The sequence below is a fragment of the Silene latifolia genome, chromosome 1 (assembly GCF_048544455.1).
Source record: "Silene latifolia isolate original U9 population chromosome 1, ASM4854445v1, whole genome shotgun sequence".
Taxonomy (NCBI): Eukaryota; Viridiplantae; Streptophyta; class Magnoliopsida; order Caryophyllales; family Caryophyllaceae; genus Silene; species Silene latifolia.
In genome coordinates, this window is record NC_133526.1 from 183515137 (window position 1) to 183535208 (window position 20072).

The window sequence follows — 20072 nt, forward strand, 5'->3', positions numbered from 1 at the left end:
TTATTAATTTATCTAGAAATTAAAAAGGCCAAAATTTAATATTTGTTATGCTAATTTATTTTTTATGTAAATATTTTTTAATTTGTGTATCGTTTTAAATGAATCATTATACGAAGATGAATTATCCTCTTAATTAAATACGTCGATGATTGATGACGTTGAATTTTGATAATGCAAGGTGATATTTAGTAATACATGTTTACTCTTCCAATAATATTTATAGATTTTCATTTACATACCCTTCGAGAGAATAGTGTACTGCATCCAAAAACGAGAAAAAGACACAAAAGTTAAAATCACGCAATACTGCATTCACGGATTCACCACGACCGCGACTACCACCGTTCAACTCCACTGTAGGCACACTGTTGGATTCCTGACGATTGGCCGCCACGCACGCTACCACCTTCATTCCTCCCCGTAGTACCACCTGTCCACCATTTACCCATTCAATGTCTTGAGGTACTACCAAGTCTTTGCCACACCACAATCTCATCGAATAACGAATTTTCTGAGATTTTGGCCCAATTTCATCAATTAGGGCTCAAATTGAGATGTGGGTTCGACGAGTATCAGATTATTTGGTGAAGAAACTTGGACGGGATTCTCAATTTGCTAGGGTTCCTCATAGAGCTCAAGCTAATGGATGGTCATGGTCATGCAGCGGAGCAGGTAAGAAGAACATTTCTTGCAATTTCTATTCAATTTTCTTTCATTTGAATTCATTTCACTTTGTACCTTCCATCTTTAGCTGCATCCCATTCATTTCATTTGTTGCTGTTGCCGAATTCTGCTGTATATGCTGCCTGTTGTTGTTATTCAAAACCAACATGCCAACCTGAATTCATGCCCAACTGTCTTATCTTCCAGGTACCAACATTTTTGCTGCTCAATCTACCTCCCATTATCACGAATCGGGTTCTAAAACCCTTCTCTCCATGCTACTACAAGCCCAAGCAGGTTCTTGATTTCCCCTTCCATTCATTTTATGGACCCGACAAACTCTATCTAAATAATTTATTGTTTCAATTTCATCAGCACTTTTTATTGGAGGAACCTGCTCTTTTGTCTTTTCCGAACAAGTTTCAACACCACTAGCCTCACAAAATAACGATCAAGGATCAAGCGATGTTGGGTTTCGCCTTGTTGAGGATACTTCTGTTATATCCAACGAGCATACATCAAAGTGGCGAATTTTCACTGACAATGCTAGAGAGTTCTTTATGCAAGTAAGAACTCTACTACCTTACAATCATTGGTACACTGTTGATGGTACTCTCACTTTTGTTTGGGTTTTCGGGTTTCTGTAGGGAAAACTTAATGAAGCAGAGAAACTGTTTTCATCAGCTTTAGAGGAAGCTAAAAAAGGATTTGGTGAGAGAGATCCACATGTTGCTTCCGCCTGCAACAATCTGGTGAGTCTCTTCTCTGATATCTGATTATAAAATTACATCTATGAGAATTACATAGGACGTATTCGTTTAAGCTGGATGCTGGGGTCAAGTATATGAGTAAGTAGTAACTCTAAGATATCAGATATGGCATATTACATGATCCAGCAAGGTTAATGTTGGGATCTGCCTTTCTTCTTATAATATGTTTTTTTGCTATTTCTTATGCTATTGTAATTATGATGGTATTCTGTTCCACTTTAAGATTACAGCAATGCACACAAGTTGCTTGTTCACTTTAGTCCTTTTGACATGTATTATGCGATAGAGTAGAGGCTGTTAATTGCTCATGATTATGGTGTGGTGGATATGAAATGCTTATTTCAAGTTAATCTCAATTGTTGACCTGCTTTTGTAATTTTGTTTTATTCATACGATAATTGTATGTAGCATTGACACTCATATATCTCATGGAATGTGACCACTAATTGGGATATTGCAACATGTCATATTGGAAAGCGTTTAATACAAGGGCCTATCAAGTGACACATCCGAGTCTTGTTTTTCCATGAATTCACAGGCAGAGCTGTACAGAGTTAGAAAATCTTATGATAAAGCAGAGCCCTTATATTTGGATGCCATCAGGATACTAGAAGAGGCATTTGGTTCAGAAGATGTACGGTGCGTGTGCTGTAGCTTAATTCAGTTTATAATAGTTCACACTTATATCAAGTCATGATATATTTTATTGCTTGTACATGTTCTAAGAGGTTTTCTTTTGTGTGTCAAGTGCTGTTTTTCAAATGACACGCCTTTTCTCAAACTTTCAAGATGCTTAGTACTATTCGAAAACACCAAAGAAGGTGTATCAAGGTTTCGACCGTGTGTGCGACAAATGTACCTTTTTTTCTTTATAATTTCCAATTTGGTTCCCTATTGTTTCAATAATTCCACTTTAGTTACTTTAGATTTGAGTTATTTACTACTTTGATGACCTAAAGGCTAAAGGGGTTAATTGTGAAGGGGTAATATCAAAGAAATTTCATCCTAATATGTTACAGACTTACAGTACACTAGAATGTGACTGTAATTCGACAATTAACTTCCAAAGGAGCTGAGCTCAACCGTGAGAACTAACTGAAGAATTAGAGAGAAATACAGAGAAAGGATAGAGAGATATGAAATGAGTAATTTGAGTTAGTATTTGATATTGAATGAATGAAATGTTTACAGCAGATTGCTATTTATACAAGTACTTTGCTTAACAGTTCTGTTACTATAGCCTAACAACCTTGCTAGGTCAGCAACAACTAATTGGAACTTCCCTAACAGAATATAACTACATCATAGTAACAAATATTCTCCGTATTAAATTTAAATTCAGTATTTTTTTTTAACAAATTAGGTGATTTTTCACTTTTGCTCATTACTATGTTTAAGAGCTTTATCAATTTGATGGAAATATGGCTATGTTGCACCTTTGGTCATCAAAACGAGAATTTTTCAAAATTTACGCCACTAAATTGAGAAAACTCCAATGTCGTCACCAAAGTGGAACGAGTGAAATCTTAGGAAAGTTATTTTGTGGAAAGGCAACCAACACCACCCTGGTATATTGTTTTCTTAACTCTTAAGTGATTGGGAGGAGTCTTTTTTCTGAGGTTAATGGATTACTTTCTCCCGTTAATGTTTGTTCAACAAGGGATTGATAAGGCGATGTGGTTGCACCATAAATTGGGGTTTTCTCAGCTACAAATTTTCGTACCTTTTGTGAAAAAGCACTTAAATGCAAGGCCCGTTTTTTTGTTGGGTTAGCAACTAATGAAATATGTAGGGAAGATACACTTACGAGAAGAGTGTTCAATTTTGTGTAGCAAGGAGGAATCTACTTATCTACATACCGTCTTTTACTTTCTTGTTTCTTGGGTCTTGACTTTGTAGCATCTACCCATATCTTTCTTTGGTGTGAGCTGGTTTCATTCTATCAAGGCTAAATATGTTATCTTATCTTGGAAAACGAGGATCAAGAAGGGATGAATTTCCAAAGTTTGGAAGATGATTCTTTTGGCAATTTTATGATGCGTTGGGATGGAACGAAATCACCGTAAATTTTATGATAGTGATTCCAAGTGTCAAGAATTCAAACTAATTTTTTTAAGTTGTTTTGTTAGAGTCAAGTTCTCAACTTGGACGAAGCTTGACTTTTCTTTCTTTTATGGATAAAATTAATCATGATAGCATGGGAACGTAATTACTTTGTCCTTATTTTTATGTGTCACCTTATTACAATTTAGTGAAATCTATGGCCAGTAAAATTGAATAGCTCTGAGTGCAACAAGTACAATAATCCTTTTTAGTTTACACAAGTTTTTTGTTTACATCCTAGTGTCCTTCCCTCCCCGTGCACGTCTGGTTTCCAATCTGACTGTTCCCTCTCTCATTTGACTTCGTGGACCTACAACTTATTAACCGAGTTAGGTGCATATTTCTCTGATGTGTCTTTCTCTTCTTTATCTTTCAGTTTTAGCATTTCTATCCTCACACACGCAATCCTCCCAGTGGACAAATTAACTGTACAGAGGGATTTGGTGTTTGGGAGGGGCGGGGTTTGTTCAATTGGCACTTAAGAATGTGGCTTTGCCGGTTAAGTAGTTATTGCTTTGTTGTAGTGACATTTAATCACGCCGCTTCAAGTTTTTAGTTTAGGAGCTTAAAACTTGTTTTCAGTTTTGAGAGTATGGTTAATTAGAAAGACTTTGTTCTGCTACATTCTCAGTTTTTCTTGTGGAATAGTTGTAATGTTATGTTGATTAATTATCAAATGGATGTCAAATAGTTCTCCTATACTTGACAATGTCTTGCCAATTATATTTTGTATGTGTCAGTGTGTCATTGCTATTTATTTTTTTTATTTCCGAACTATGTGAAAAAAGTCTTACTAACTGATTATTAAAATACTAGTGTGGGAGCCGCTTGTCACAACCTTGGCCAATTCTACATAGTGCAACGAAAGCTTCAAGAAGCTCGATCTTGTTATGAGGTATGATTAAGCTGATATAAATTATATTGTTTAGAAAATAATAGTTTGAATGTATATAAACACTTTCGTACCTTTCATTTTTGAAATATTTGAACTAATGAAACTGTCTGCACCATGCCTCAAAGATTCCCACCCAAAGCGATGTCGGGGAATTAGGTCACTCGGATGTACACAACTTTTTTGTTAATGTTGAAGCGCTTTGTGATGATCCGTAATGGAAACTGCGAGTCAATCACCATCTCTATCATAAATAGCATAATATAAGTCTTTGTTTCATAAAAAGAATAAGTGAGGTTTGTTTTAGTGTAAGGCTTGACCACCAAAATAGTTGATTTACCTTTTTTCTATTTTACATCATAATCCAAAGATAAAGTATAGTTAATATTTATCTCCGTTTGAAATAGAAATAAATATCTGACATTGCTTCTTAAGGAAATACTTAGTTGTCCAAGCAATAAAACTGAAGAGTTTTTTTTGTTTATTTCCCGTGCTTTCTAAAATAAGACTAAAAAGTTGTATATTTCTTGTAAAGATTGTTGGTGATTGGTGGCTTAGGGCTATGCTTGATACTATATTTTCCCTGTATTTTTCTGGCAGTGGATTGATTTAATATTTATAATACACTTACTGGTCTTCTTGTGCATACAACCAATTTGATGAGCTTTGTACTAATTCAGGTACTTAGAGGAGGAACATTAGTAAATTTTGGATAGTGTCATGTTACTCTCTCATAACTCAAAAGCTTGGCGACTATGTTAGATTTACTTATCTACTGGCATTTTTTTCCCTTTGAGCCCTAATTGAAGATACTTAATTCGCGTTATGCTTTACCATGTACATTAGCGGTCATCAATAAGATAGTTTGGCTAAGTGCATCACCATTTAAGACTATGAAGTGGCATGCATTATTTCCATCTCTCCTCTAAGGGGAAAAGATTGTCTTTTTCGTTTTTTAGGGACTTTGAGGAGAAACACTCGTTCCACCCACTCGCCTACCATTGGAACTCACTTCTGGCACCATTTCCACTACTCATCCGACCCATTTGAGCCAGCCATCATCCTTTGCCACTCAATTAGCTCAATCCACTCCCACAAGACCCCTTGACCTAAATCTAGTCGTCCCCCACCCCTTTTCGCGGAGTCTAGCCGAGTAAAGTGGGTTGGTGGTAGGTTGGTGTGGAGTGGGTCGAATAGTTGGGTCTGCTCGGGTGTGTCTAGTGGTTTGGTCAGATGGGTCAAGTGAGGGTGGTTATGTGGGGTGAGATGATTTGGTGGGGGTCCGAAGGCAGTGAGCGGACATGTTGTAAATCCTTTGAATTATACTCCCTCCTAGTCTGCCTATTGTTATCCTTTCTTTTTGGCACAAAAATAAGGAAATGAATTTGGACCACCCTACCCCACATGGAATTGAATTTGGACCACACAAAGGTTTCCAAATAAGGAAAGAGGGAACAATAGGCTGACTAGGAGGGAGTATGTAATTAGGTAAGGAAATAATTTTATAGTATCACTTGTGGTAGTATTTGTATTTCAGTAGCCTTAATGCTGAATTTGGTTGAAATCTGTATGTCCATTGTAATCTAGAGGTCTATGTGTTTTCAGTTCATAGCTCACAGTCTTAACTTTCTTAGTTGCTTTCATAGACTTACAAAAAAAAATGATTAGGCTATGAAGTGAAGAACCAAACCATGGGTATTTTGAAATCAACTATTTCAAAATTTCCAGGAGGATTGATTTATTCACTTTATCATGTAAAACAGAAAGGCACCCGGGTTCTGGACTTCTGGGATGATCATTCATATAAGTATATAACTCTTAAGACCTTGGTTGTTCAACAAATAACAAATATATGATAATTGTGTTCTTCTCATTTATTCTCTTCTTTATGTGGATTCGCCTTTTAAACTTTTTGCACACTATTTGAAGCTGATATTTGATTCTTATTTTTTCCTGATCATGCTTGGAAACTAGTGCAGCGGGCTTTGAAGGTAAGATTTGCTATCAATTTTAGTTCCAAGTCTTGTTGGCACGATTGGTGCTATCCTTTTGTAAATAAAGCGTGAAAGGTTAATTGCGTTTGTAATTTCCTCGTGATCCAGATTAAAGGGCGTGTTTTGGGGCACGGTCATTCCGATTATGCGGAAACAATGTTTCATCTTGGAACGGTAGGACATCAAAATTTTGTGATCTTATAGTTCAGTATCTTGTGATGTTTGTGACCTACTATCATTACTGCTGAGCATTATATTTTTTTTTAAAAGAGCTGAACATTATGTTTTACTATTGCGCTATTAGGTAAGCACAAATTCTTGTTTAAGATCGGCACATCCGTTTTATCCTTCAAACGGGTCAAATGTGATAGACGAGACAAAAGCGTAGTGCCTAGGGACTATAAAAAGTTTGTCCCATCTATCCAAGTGGGATGCTATACTGCTATTTGCCCCATTTTAATCTTAAGACGGATATACCCGTTTTAAGAGAGACCAATTGATAGGTAAAAGGCCATGAACTATTTACCATGAAGTTCTTGCTGGTTATGTCTAGTTTCTTCACTGACAAATAACATAAAATTGTTTCTGGCTGTGGTGAGTTTTGGGGGCAATGAAAACAAATTTTTCTAGCATATGATTTCTAGCTCATAGACTGAAGTTTGCGCATATCTTAAGGACAGTTGTCTGATTAGGTCTTTCTGTAAATATCTTGATTCCTGTTCATAGAAAATATAAAAGGTAGATAAAAGAAAGAAAGGAAAAGAAACAAAATATATGGAACAAAATGGGGTTATTAATTTTGGGAAAATAAATTTGAGGGCAAGTTAGGGGAGAGCTAATTTTTTTTAAAAAGGTGATTTGTGGAAAAGATAATAATTTAATGAACTTGGAGGAGATTTTGTTCAAGTTGGAAGCAATGTCAAAATATATGGAACTAAATGGGGGAATTCATTTTGGGAAAAGAAATTTGAGGGTAAGTTAGGGGAGAGCTAAATTTTTTGAAAAAGGGGATTTTGTGGGAAAGATAATAATTTACTAGGTAACAATGTAACATTAACTATATATATGTTGGCATTAAACAAGAGGTAAAGGAGAATCAGGTACGTTAATAATTTGAAATTTTGATTGAATGTTTGAATCTTTAGAAAAAAATCTAATTTGGGGAAAAATGTGGAAAAACAACAATAAGAACGCTTATTAAGTAGTGTTTGAAGCAAAAAGAAAAAAACACAAGAGGAAAATAAAATCATGAGAAATGAGGGAAATTATTGGTATAAGCTTTTAGTCGATGGGTAAAGGAAGAAAAATGGATTTGCATGGAGAAGGGAATAAAATGAACAAGACCCCTGCAAAATTGTTAATTCGGCAAGTCAACACCACAACGGTGAGCAACTTGGCCGGAATTTGTAGTGTGGTAGTGTGTTTAACAAACAGAAGAAACCTTAAGGTAGCCAAAAGCTGAAAAAAAGAAAAAAGGCAGTGTGTGAGAATCAGGTAAAATTAAGGGAGCTTTCGACAAAATATTGCAAGTATATGTACATATATTATGTGTGCTCTATCTCAGTTCATGTCTGCAATATACAGGTGCTGTATCTTCAAGGAAATGAAAGCGATTCTGAGGTCCTAATTAAGGACTCCATTCGGATATTAGAGGTGCAGCTCTAGAAACTGTTTATCCTTGGGATCCATTTGTACTCCTTATCGACTAATTGTTTCTGTGCAGGAAGGGGGACAAGGGGAGTCGTACTCTTGCATTAGGAAGCTACGATATCTTGCAAAGGTTTGAAAATATTCTCCTATATTTAATAAGGAGTACCAACTTTACATAAGATCTTAGGACTTTTATGCCTCTCGGAAAGTTGTTATAAGCTGATATTTTTGGCAGTTTGAGGCTGGGAATTGTCATACTATTGTTATCTATATTCTACGTTTAAATCATAATGTTTCAAATAGAGGGAGTGCAGTGATGTCCTAGTCTTGGGGAGGTCTTCTTAGAATTTGTGCCCTCAAATTACTGTCTCTTTAAGTGTTATTTTCAGGTAGTCTAGAGGCAGTTTTCAAGCTTGACGTTCGACAAGTGATGACTAGGAGAAAACTAGGGGTTTATATATGGTACTAGATATAAGTTAACATATACCCTACCTTTCAAGTTACAATGAAGCATAGTAGTTCTTGCTTGTATGCCATTAGCAACTCAAGTTGAGGTCTTCGGATGAGTAAAGCTATAATTTAGTTTAGATTCGTAGTATCAACCCTCTAAGACGGGCTTCCTTAAACTCAAAAATGCTTTTCTTGGTGTTCAGGCTTTTTCTACGAGTTACATAGTGAACTTCTGTGTTTTCATTTGCCTGTTTGTCATTCTTAGTATTTTAGTTTGTTTCTGCAGAAACTGTCGTATGATTTTCTTACGCAATATTTTTTTTTCTTTCTAGATTAGCAGCATTAAATACTAAACCGCCCGTTGAATGTAGTCTATTATCAGACATACGGAGAGCCTATTTGGCTTTATCTAGTGTCCATTTACTTTTCGTCTTTGTCGTCATCTCGCTCAAAAGACTAGAAACTGATCTTGTGTGTGTCTGTGAAGAAATTCTAATTGATTTATGTTTTCTTCAAATAAATAATTAGTGCTAATACTAATTCTTTGTTTTTGTTAATTCTTGGATTAACAAAAATCTAGGTTATTTGATGAGCTGACTATCTACTGATTCTGGCTTCTGTTTTCGGAGGTATTGAGTTATATTATATTTAGTGACAACAGCGAGAAGTCATGAATGTTTTCATTGCCAGTGAGAGAAGGTTGATAGAATGTGGATTGTTGACATGTGGAATTTGATTGTCTTTGCTATTTCATTGTTCCTGTGAGGCTGTGAGAATAAAGGAAATCAGTGAAGTTGAATGGTTGTCTCAGAGTTTCAAGTTAGTCAAAGAATAAGTTTTTCTACAAAATGTTTCTTAAACGTTGTCAAACAATAAAGAAAATTCACCTTACCGTTCTGAAATAAAAAATGGAAGGCCAACTGACACATTCACCTTTGAATAGAGGTGGTCGGTCATCTGGTTCTGGGCGAAGGTATAATATGATGTCTATTTGTTTAATATTCAAGAAGGTACCTTAAGCGACGCCTTTGAAAATTTGTTTCACAGCCTAGCTTTTAGTTTCTTTCCCTTTCCGATGAGGCCAAAGACTTCCTATTATTTGGCTTGGGAATATGATGAAATAAAGCAAAGTGGTTCACAAAACTCTCTATGCTTGTTGTATCCTGATGTAGCAGTGTTTATGAATATTACGACACAATTTTATTTTGGGTCATTCAGAATAGCCTCTCACAGTTTCACACACGGGTAAGACTGCATTCTAGGTGGTATCAACCACATTAAGAAACCGAAGGCCAAGATCAGGCAACAAGAATCGATTCCAAGATCAAGTCTAAATTCGAGATTTAATAACATGGTTCAAACCAACCGCTTCACACCGAGTCAGAAAATTTTTGAAGGTAGGAATTCAAGATTTATTTGCATAAATCCGACCCCCTTACCCCGCAATTTGCGGGGGCCATTGAGGCACTGTGGTAATGTTGTTGTAGGAATTGGGTTCAAGCTTTCCCGCTTTCCCAGCCCCTTCTCATCAATGGACTCCTGTCCCAATGTAGACAACGGAGTGTGATCCGTTCAAGAAATTCCTACCTCCTTTACTCATATCATATATAATATATTGAGGCGTTTTTGGCCGCACTTATGACTTAATGGGGGGAGATCAGGCCGTGATGAACTTATCACCAATCTAATCCGTGGTCAAGTCTCAAATTGAGTTTTTATGCAATGGTGCAAATATCACGTATTTTCTATATCGGTCTTTTATGGCTTAACTTTGATATATTCAAGTGAGGGACGCCGTATGCAACTCTAAGCCCACACATTTGTTTTATGTGCTGGATCCTGGAGGAATAGTGAGGATGGTTCTCATTTGTTCCTATATTGTGATTTTGCGTAATCTGTTTAGGTGACTGATGATTATTCGGTGAGAGAATTTGATGTGTCAAAGAAAATAACAGATTCATTATCCACTTTGTAGGGGTTAGGTAGAAGTAAAATGAGAAGTTACTATGGAATTGTACATTTCTTATGGTGTTTTAGTGTGTGTCCAAAGCAGAATACTGAAAATTTTTCTGGGGCTCATCATTTCATACTCCCTTCATTTTCTTCGATTTCTTCCATATTTCCTTACCTGACCATTTCTTTGATTCTTCCACTATCTTTTCTTTGTCTTTCTCTTAGCGGCCAACCTACTTCTTCTCTTCAAAACTTTTATATTGTTTGTTATTTTCCTCATGTAATGCGTCATTTTGGAAGTGAAATATATCAAAGAAAAGAAGGGAGTCTAATAACTTAGGGTCGGGTAGTCTCTTTCTTCCTTTTAGGCTAAGCACAGATGCTTTTCTTAATGCCCCAATTACCCTTGTTCAAAAGAATTGGGATAGTTTGTATTGTTAGGTAGGACTTCTGAAACTTCTTTTCCTTTATGCCAACTAGTTTTTCCATTTAAGATGTTAAGTAAATTCATTTCTTAAAGAAAGGAGACTTTTGATTAACTTGCAGTGGCCATGTCTCTACATGAAGGCGTTGTTTGGATAGGGGAATTTGGAGGGGAAGGGAAGGGGGAGATTTGGAGGTAGACAATCTCCTTTGTTTAGGTAGAGAAATGGGGTGGAGGTATTTGGAGGGGAGGGAAAATGGATCCCTCCATTTCCCTCCTGTAAGCCAGATTATTTCTCCTCAAACAAAGGAAAGATATGGAGAGGAAATCTCGCTCCTTCCATTCCAGCTCCCCTTCCCTTCCTTCCCTCTTTTCCCCTCTCCTCCTTTTCCCTCTTTTTCGTTTTATCTAAACAAAGGGGAAGGGGTAAAGAGGTTGTGGTTTATGTAATCATTTCTACTATAAAAAAGTTATTGTCTAATGAGATAATTTGACCGTTGTTACTTCTATGGAAATGTTTGGTTCTCCAGTTGGGAAACTATGATGATTATCTCAGGTTAAAAGTAAATTATATTGGGAGTTTTTTTCTTCTGCTGTTGGGCATTCTAGTAGATTTTTTGTTCAGTCCATACCTCCTGTTAATTCACTTGAGGCGTTCACAGTTGCAAATCGTACTTTCAGGTCCTTATAATAGACCTTGTATGGTGTTGTCTTCAAAGACGTGCCTGTAATTTCCTTAAATTCCTCTTACTGTTTAAAGAAAGGTGGAGAAAAATTTGCGGATCAGTAATTAACCTATAGTTTGATTATATGTAGATTTACATGAACTCAAAGAACCGTCTTGAAGAGGCTGAGAATGTGCAGAGAAAGATTCTGCATATTATGGAGTTGACTAAGGTATTGCAGTATTATTTAGAATAAAATCTCTGTTTATTTTATGATGATCTTGTTCTTTTCTTTACTTGAATAGTGGTGGTAAAAAAAACTCGAGTTTATTGCATTATCATATGGTTGTGCTATAAATGCTTGTTCTCCATTTTGAAGGTACACCTGGTGGTATATGTGGTTGGAGGTCGTTAGAGTTTGGGTTCATGGGTTGGGTGGTGGACTTGGGTTGAGTGGTTGGTGTTTGTGTTGAGGTTGGCTGGTGTGGTGTTAGTCGATGTTGTTGGTGGAGTGGTGTGGTGTTAGTCGGTGGGGGCGGTGGTCGTTCATGGTTAAGTGGTGGATACACAGAATAGTACTTCATATACACAAATTAGTAATTCAGAATCAGTCTATTACAGTAAACAAAACCCTATTGAAGAAGGCATTGAAGAACCACCTCATTCCCACGTCCTTGCGTATAAGCATAGACTCTTAACACAAACCAAACACTTGGCTTGAAAACACAATCTGATCAATAGAGTGGGAGCGATAAAGGAGCAACGCAGACACCTACAACGCTAAGTCGCTAACACTTTCAGTTGATACCTTCACTAATTTTTTCTAATTTTGTTTGATTCATAGGGATGGAAATCTTTGGATACAGTCATTGCTGCTGAGACCCTTACGGTGACATTGCAATCAAAGGGACAACTAAAGGATGCTCAAGAACTTTTAGAGAGGTGAATTATGCATTTGCCTTTGGTAAGTCATAATTGCATCAATTCAGTAGCTGAATTGAGCTGGAATATGTTGATGATCGCAGGTGCCTTGATGTTCGGAGGGAATTGCTTCCTGAAGATCACCTACAGGTACAACTAATAAATTAAAATCACTTTTTTTTCTCTTTAATTTGATATTGTATGCTCTTATTTTTTGCCTTCACTTTTTTTAGCAGGATCTAATCATTACATTATAATTTAGGTAAATTGGTACTTAATACCTTTTAAATACTTTTTTTTTCCAGATCTCCATCTAATAAAAAAATAATTCGGGTAAATTGGTTCATTCACTTGTCCTCAAAATTATATTGTATGACTTTTTGTTTGATCATCAGAGCTGTCACAATCGAGGACTTCACTTTTGTTCTTGAAACACGTCTTTAATGTCAAATCTCTATTTACAGCTCCAAGAAAGCTATATCTCTTGCTTACGAGGACATTATTCACACTATCACCACCACCGCAACTAACACCAATGCTTCAAAGATTCCTTGCTTATGACTGTGCAAGGAGGCCGGATGTATGAAGTCTTACTCATGTTTACTCATGTGCTAATAAAAGGCCTTTTACCGATGACCCATTATAAAAAACAAAATTCAAAAATCTTATTGATAGTTCAAAACGTATCAAGTGCAGATGACTAAGTGACTTGTTTATCCTTCACTGACTCTTAAAAACTAGGGACATATATAAATCCAAATATACCCTCCACTTCGTCTCATCTTCGATCAGGCCCTTAACTACTGATCTTTCTGTTAGAAAAGTGAAGTTTTCTAAAGCAACAAAGTGACAATGATCTTGAATAGTCAACGTTATTACTTGGTAGAATCTCTTTTAAACTCATTTTAGTACATGTACAGATGTACTCTCTCAATTTGGTTAATTCTGAAATCAATTTTCATTTGTGATTGACTGACATGTTATAGTGCCACTTTTGGGGAATTCATGCCAAATTTCCCCGGGTCACTTGCCTTTTGTACAGAACTCCAATTTAGGTTGGAATTATTGATGAAGCAGTTTAGAATTTTGATTATTTCCATTATTTGTTTTCATCTATACGTCATTTAGTTGACATGCTGTTGGATATTTCATAATGCGTTGATGAATTTGTTTTACTTCTGCTGACCAGATTGGGGCCAACATGCTCAGTCTTGCAAACGTGGCATTACTGAATTCTGAAAAGTTGAGAAAGATAGCAACATCTGAATCACTTATGGAGCTTGATCGAGCTAAGAAACTTATAGAAGACTCGATGAGGTTTGTGACCTTGGCTTAATTATGGAACTGATAAGTGTTTAACCTTAAATAGAACTTAAGAGCCATGCATGTAGTTGCCATAGTTTTAACCTTAGATAGTCATGAAGCAGATTAGCAGAAGTCATAATGTTATTAAATTTGGATTACCATATATGGCGACCAAGTTATCAACGTACAGCAGTCGCGAATCAGGATTAGCAAAGATCATCTTGTTATTAAATTTGGGTTACCATATGGCGACTGAGATATCAGCGTTTTGAATGTTTGGCGGTCTGGGCAACGTTAAATGAGGCTACTAAATCTGTTTTCAAGATAAAGTTTCAATCCAAAATTTGATGTCGTCGAGGTCAACTTATCGATGCCTTATAACAATTAAAGAAGTTATTTGAGTTATGATTTCTTTTTCATGTAGCTTTGTATTAATTCAGCATATGCATTTGGAACTTTCTCATTCCTCTCTGGTACGTTAATCCTATTCCCCTTTTCTTCGGTACAGGATAGCGCAGAAGGTTCTGGATGCCTCTAGACATAAGAGGAAAATTCAAAATCTTGAACAACGTACTAGAAATGACCAGCATATTGCATTGGTCATATTTGTGAGTTCTTGATTCGGCAGACTCTTGAATGGTCTTTTTTTCCTGTTTTAGTTTTGGTACTCTTGAATAACCAGCGTATACCTTGCATTATTCATGGCCTTTGCTGAGTGTGGTTCAGCGATGGGTGGAGATTGCTTATTCTTATTTGCTTTGGAAGGAAAATATTTTCACTTGTACCCCTCAACATTTTCATTTTCATTTTCTCACTTGTACCCCAACTACGACGAGACACCACCTACCACCACCGAAAACAACCCCCACCTGTGAAACACCTTCCCCCGCCCTCAACAACCCATGATCTAATGTTTTCGAGGGTGGGGAAGGACGTTTCCATGGTGGTTATGGGAATTTGGTTGTTGTTGGGGGGGGGTGTGTGTCTTGGTAGTTAGGGTGTTCTCGATGTGTTTGGATGGTGGGGTAGCTCGGGTAAGGTAATGCGTGGAGGTAAGGCTTGTGCGTGGGTCACGGTTATCTGGGTAGTGGTTAAAGGTGGTGTGGTCGGTGCACAACGGCGGCGGAAAGAGGCGGGGCTGCTGTGCTTCAGGTTGCGGCGACGGCGGTCACTGTTCATGTGATGGTGGCTTCGTAGTTGTTGAAGGGTTGTAACTTGTAAGTGTAAGGGTTGGATGAGGGAGAGGAGTGAAGAAGGTGAGTTTGGCTCATGAGGTAGAATGTGGGGTACTATGGTCAATTGTCCAAAGTCTTTAAAAAGAGAGAAAAGTCAAATGGGAAGAAATAAAAAAACGGGAGGGAGTATTTGTTATTTGTTAATTGCTTATTTGTGATTGTGATTTTGATTTGTGATTTTGATTGTAATTTTGATTGTAATTTAGGAGTATTTGTTATTTGTTAATTGCTTATTTGTGATTTGTGATTTTGATTGCGTAATGTTTTATGTGGCATAACTTAATTTGGCATTCCATCTGCAGTTACGGTCACTAAAAGCTCTCGCGCATCTGGAGAAAACAAAGGATGAAATTCAAGAAACAGAGGTCATTACACTGTATATTTGTTATGTTTTAATAGACTCAAGTATCTATTTATTGAATTCTAGGTTAAGTTTTTGTTGTTCACGCGTACAGTTATTCCAATAGGTCAAATCCTTCTTGGTCTTAGATGCCATGGAGTTACAATTGGCCCATTGGGTAGAAATTTATATAGCTTTGTCATTTCTACTGTACATGTGTGATGTACACTAACTAGTGATTGGTTGTGCAAACTCTCGTATGGTGTGATGGTTTTTTGTTCAGGATAGATAGGTTATTTTCTTAATCATTTTGTACTCTGATGCTTCACCTATGGCTCTTCAGTTATCAGTGTACTGATTTTTTTTACGTAGTTTATTCGGACATACCCCCTTAACTTGGTCATAGTGGGAGCCTTTTGAGGCGGACGTAACATCCCAGCTGCTCTTGCTGCTATGCCTATGTCACCATACATGTTCGGCACTTAAGTTATGGACAAAAGGTTTTTTGCATGTTTATGTATAGTGTGAAACTATTCCACACTTCTACTGCTGTCCCATAAATGCATACCTCGGAACTTGCTGTATAGTGTGCTAAATGTTTGGTGGGGAAAGAAGGGGGAGCTGGTGGGTGTTTTGGGTGGTTGAGTTGGGTGTTAATGGTGGAAATGTGCAAAATCATTTTCCTTTATTACTTGGTCACTTGCATGTATCCATGTCCAATCCAAAAGAAAATGTTAACAATTAGCAAGGACGGTGGGAGTATCTCATTGCCAAGTGCGTCTTTTATTTAGTGCCATGGCCAAGTTGTTAATTAGATGCTATAAGGACAAGTGTGAAACAATGCCATTAATTATTAAGTTTCCGTATTAGGTCACTGGAAATTTTAATCTGTTGTGGTAATTTGGTAGTCTGGTTACCTCCCCCATTCTTTGGTGGAGACATGCATGTGGACTATTTACCAACCTTCATTCTTTGGTAGTCTACTGTATTTTTCTGCGTCGTGTACATTAGCATTTCCCATCAACTAATCTAGTGAAAAGCGCCCAGATGTTGGAACAGCCTTACCAGTAGTTTAACCACAAAATGTTCCTGTTAATGAGGACTAGTTAATTGTTTTAGTCTACTCCCATAACCATACTGGTTTTCCTAATAAGTTCTATTAATGTGTGCAGAAAGCTTTGCCAGTACCAGAGGCTGAAAAAGCTCTCCGTCAATGTATGCGTGCTTTCAAAGAGGTATTCAGATTTATTGGTCTCACTATTAGTATTTAAAACTTGCAGTTGCACCGAACGTACTTGTTTTTCTATTTTGTATGGTTGTAAATTTCTATCAAAAGAAAGAAAATAAAGGTAGTCGAAAAAAAAATGTAAGGCAGTGTTTTTTTACAAATACCCCCTAAATATAAGATAGTTTTTGAACCCAAAAAAAACCATTATTTTTTTTAAAGAAAAACAAATCAAATTTAAGAAAAGCGTCAAGGCACTATTTTTTTACCCATATAACCCGACTCATATTCGACCATACCCGTATGCCTGGTTGATCCATGATCCGACACGTCCCATTCGTTTGATAAGTCTAGTGAACGCCCTCAGAACTTTCAACTTAGTTATGATGATCTCATGGAAGCATTCAGCGTTTATCAATTTCCATCTTTAGTTTTTTGGGGGAAATTTTAAAATGACAAGGCTGACCGCAGGTCCGCAGTGCATGCTTATAGAGTATATAGAGGTGTGGATATAGTAGTCATATTGCAGAAGAAACAAAATATTGAAAAAACTTCTAAATAAAGAAAGTATTTTAAAAACACCTAATATTTAAGATCTAATGTAACTATTTTTTTTCAAGATTATGCGAGATTATGCTATAAATTTGTCCTTTTAAATGCTTTCGTGAGAAGACAACGAAGTTCTTGTTGATTGTCCGACTAGGTTGATTCCTGTTGCAATCACTCCTAGTTTTCCAGCTGTATAAGGTTGACTATGTCGACTATGCGGTTCAAGCGAGTATTTTGTTGATTTTGGAAACAAATGCTCTACTTGTGTCATCTACAAGTACATGTTAAGGTTAAACATGCTTTCCATGGAACATCAAAATTGTAGTTAACCTTTTTTTAGCGTCATAGTTAAGGTGTCTAATGAACTTCATTTGCTGTAATGTGAAGTATGGAGCAATATCTACATTGGTCGAGCCGAAGGTGGAATATATTTCATGTATGAAAAATCTGTTGAACATGATTGGTGATACTTCAAAGAATACAACAAAATCCCGTTTGGGTGAGATGGAAGAGCTGAAAGATGAAATTAGGCGTGCTGAAGCGGAAATATCATCTCCCAGGACACCAAGCTTCTAGGCTCATGGCTTCAATGCCGAATACCATTTTCCTTGTCAAAAGTTGCAGCATTCACACTTAACACCTCAGTTTGTTTTTATTTTCTAGCTCGACAATGAATTTGACTACCTCTATTGAAAAGTATCGCGATTTATACGTTACTAAATGTAGAGACAATAAACTGCTAAACAAAAGTTTTGGCAAATAAAGTGTTATAAAATGAAATCAATGGCAAAGTGGTTTGCGTTTCATCTGGTACATTTTTGCCTAAAAAAAATAAATGCTTGAAGAAAAGTGAATCAAAGCCATTCAGTGGTTTGCGTTTCATCTGGTACTTTTTTTTGTACAATTGGCAAAGTGGTTTGCGTTTCATCTGGTACATACAGAATATTGTTCTTACAAAGTCTCATTTCATTTCGTGGTCTTAATACGTTAATCAATTCCTATATAAATCAACAGTCTCATATGAAATATATTTTAATGTGAACTTTAATTTTTACAAATTAAACATTGTGTATATGCATGCAAGTTTGTCATAAATCCAACCCGGAAATCTTTATTGCTAATCTCTTATAAATTGTAATTTCTAAATAATCGTATTTAATACTCCATATAAAATTACAGACCATCAATGTTTAATGTTTTTTCCCTAGATTAAATAAAGTTTTCACATATAAATGCAAATATTAATAAATAATTTCCTACCTCCAATATAAATAATTTCCTACCTCCAATAGAAAATCGAAAATAGTAAATGATCTATCTGTTAGTAGTAAGTGTAAAAATATTAAAAAATAATTCTTAATTCTAATAGAAAGTTAATAGTTAGAAATAATTCCTAATTTTAATAAAAAAAATTAAAATAGTTATGAATCATTTGGAACACTTATGTTCATTCTTAACCATTTGAAATTACTTGTTCTCCTTCAATTATCATTGACATTTCTTATATTTTGTTATTAATCTTTTGAAACACTTATGTTATACCTTATTTTTAAAATCTCTTTTAAGTTATGGTTTTGTAACTCATTGATTCTTTTATTTCGGATTGTTTACCTTACTCAACATTATTGTTGACCCTTTATTTTCTCATTTTGTCCTTATTTGGACCTGCGTTGATCACGAATTCGTGTGAGCAGATCGTGTGACAGGTACTTGTGGAGAGTAGACGAGGGGAATTCTTGGGAGAGTGCGCTCACATGGATTAATTGGAGTTTAAGCTCTAAAACATTAAATATATTTTGAACATTTAAACTTTTATTTGCTTCCGCTAAAACTCGTATTCTTGTAATCGGATTTATCTCTTTGGTTTTATCTCAACTAGACATTTACCCTTTTATTATGTTATCGTACTATTACCACATTTGCTTACATTATGACACACTCATGATCCTATTTTATTCAAGGATGCAATTTTTAAACTAAGAGGATTTTGGGGGTGTTACAAGTTAAGTGGGGCCGGAGTGTTTTCCAAGATTGATTTGAGGTCGGGTTATCACCGGTTGAGGATTGCAGATGAGGACATTCCTAAGACAGCTTTCCGTTCGCGGTATGGTCACTATGAGAATGTGGTGATGCCTTTCGGGTTAACTAATGCACCGACAGTGTTCATGGATCTTATGAACCGAATCTTCAGCCCGTTTCTGGATAGGTTTGTGGTGTTTTTCATTGATGACATCTTGGTCTATTCTAAGATTAAGGAAGATCACGAGGAGCATTTGAGGTTGGTACTACAGACTTTGCGAGATAATCAGTTAAATGCTAAGTTATCCAAGTATGAGTTCTGGTTGGAGAGGGTGGCCTTTCTGGATCATGTGATTCCAAAGATGGTGTATCGGTAGATCCTAATAAAATTGAGGCAGTGTCAAACTGGGAAGCACCGAAGAATGTTGCTGAGATCCGGAGTTTCTTGGGTTTAGTTGGCTACTACAGGAGGTTCGTCAAGGATTTCTTTAAGATCGCTAAACCTATGACAACTTTGATGAGGAAAGAGACTAGATTTCATAGGGATGAGAGTTGTGAGACGATGTTCCAAACATTAAAGGAGCGTTTGACTACAGCTCTCATTCTAGCTTTACCTGAGGGAAGTGAGAACTTCGAGGTTTATACCGATGCTTTGAAAAATGGGTTGGGTTGTGTTTTGATGCAAAATGGGAAGGTTATTGCCTATACTTCTAGGCAGTTGAAGCCGTATGAGGAGAACTATCCTACTCACGATTTGGAGCTGGGTGCGGTTGTATTTGCTCTAAAGATTTGGAGGCACTATCTGTACGAGGCAACCTTTAAGGTGTTTTCAGCTCAGAAGGAGTTGAACATGCGTCAGAAACGGTGGATGGAGCTGATTGGGGACTATGATATGAAGATCTAATGTGGTAGCA

The 20072-nt window shown here is 36.5% G+C and overlaps 1 protein-coding gene across 2 annotated transcripts; it reads left to right on the plus strand.

Moving 5' to 3' along the window:
* Positions 1–246: 246 nt before the first annotated feature.
* Positions 247–17943, plus strand: LOC141613170 (uncharacterized). Of its 2 annotated transcripts, XM_074431912.1 has the most exons (19): positions 375–462; positions 542–672; positions 871–960; positions 1039–1229; positions 1311–1415; positions 1972–2072; positions 4353–4431; positions 6408–6419; positions 6531–6596; positions 8007–8075; positions 8146–8202; positions 11716–11796; positions 12409–12506; positions 12590–12635; positions 13675–13802; positions 14299–14398; positions 15328–15390; positions 16538–16600; positions 17527–17943. In XM_074431912.1, exons 2-19 carry the CDS (start codon positions 555–557, stop codon positions 17713–17715), a joined length of 1656 nt encoding a protein of 551 aa, XP_074288013.1. In that variant the 5' UTR covers positions 375–462; positions 542–554; the 3' UTR covers positions 17716–17943. The 2 variants fall into 2 exon arrangements, with proteins under 2 accessions (XP_074288018.1, XP_074288013.1); XM_074431917.1 differs by lacking the exon at positions 6408–6419 and having other exon boundaries at positions 247–462.
* Positions 17944–20072: the final 2129 nt, after the last annotated feature.